Raw genomic sequence first — 690 nt, 5'->3', positions numbered from 1 at the left:
CAGTCTCCTTTAAGATTGTCTAAGACATCACCACACGTTTTTCACATGTATTTCTTACATCCGTCAATCACCATTTGGTCAATCTCTACCATAGTCACCATCTTTGGTTTCAGTTTGACTATTTCACATAATATGCCCCCATCTCCACCTCCCAGAATTAGTACATCTTTGCCACTGTAATCTTCTTTGCCACTGCCCATGATGGCCCGGGTATACGCCAAATCACTTTCCACCAAATTAACATCCCCACTGAGGATGATAATACTCCCAAATTGCTTTGAGTGTAAAATTTTAATGTTCTGGTAAGGTGAGTCTTCGTCATACACCACTTTATCTATGTCGTACTCAACCAGGCGACCATCCGCAGTGGGCCAGTATCTGTCAATGGCCCCTCCTCGAACTATGGGTGGTAATCGCTTTACCCGCTCAGTACTGTCCTGACTCAATTCTTTCATTCTTTCTTCTACTTTGTTCAAAAGACTATCGACTTCTTTGCCTTGTGCGTCGCCGTCGTAGCTCTGAAGATCCAGCAACACCAATCCATGCGGGTAGATTCTCAAATTGGCAAAGCTACAGAGGAGAGCATAATTGTAAGGTTAGGAACGGTATCATGGCACTCCAAAGAAAAAAGGCACCAACCCAGTTAAAAGGCAAAACCACTGCTCTTTTTTCCCCTAAATAACATAATTA

The 690-nt window shown here is 43.0% G+C and overlaps 1 protein-coding gene across 1 annotated transcript in view; it reads right to left on the bottom strand.

The window, feature by feature from the left end:
* The window catches only part of LOC105001608 (spermine synthase-like), a 4309-nt gene that overhangs the window by 2831 nt on the left and 788 nt on the right, over window positions 1-690 (bottom strand). Inside the window, 1 exon segment of the mRNA XM_010857979.1 lies at window positions 4-496. Coding sequence (XP_010856281.1) covers window positions 4-496 — 493 coding nt within the window.

This window comes from Bison bison, unplaced genomic scaffold (assembly GCF_000754665.1).
Source record: "Bison bison bison isolate TAMUID 2011002044 unplaced genomic scaffold, Bison_UMD1.0 scf7180017864383, whole genome shotgun sequence".
Classification (NCBI taxonomy): domain Eukaryota; kingdom Metazoa; phylum Chordata; class Mammalia; order Artiodactyla; family Bovidae; genus Bison; species Bison bison.
The sequence above is the reverse complement of the archived record's forward strand: the minus strand, read 5'-3'. Positions and strand labels throughout refer to the sequence as shown.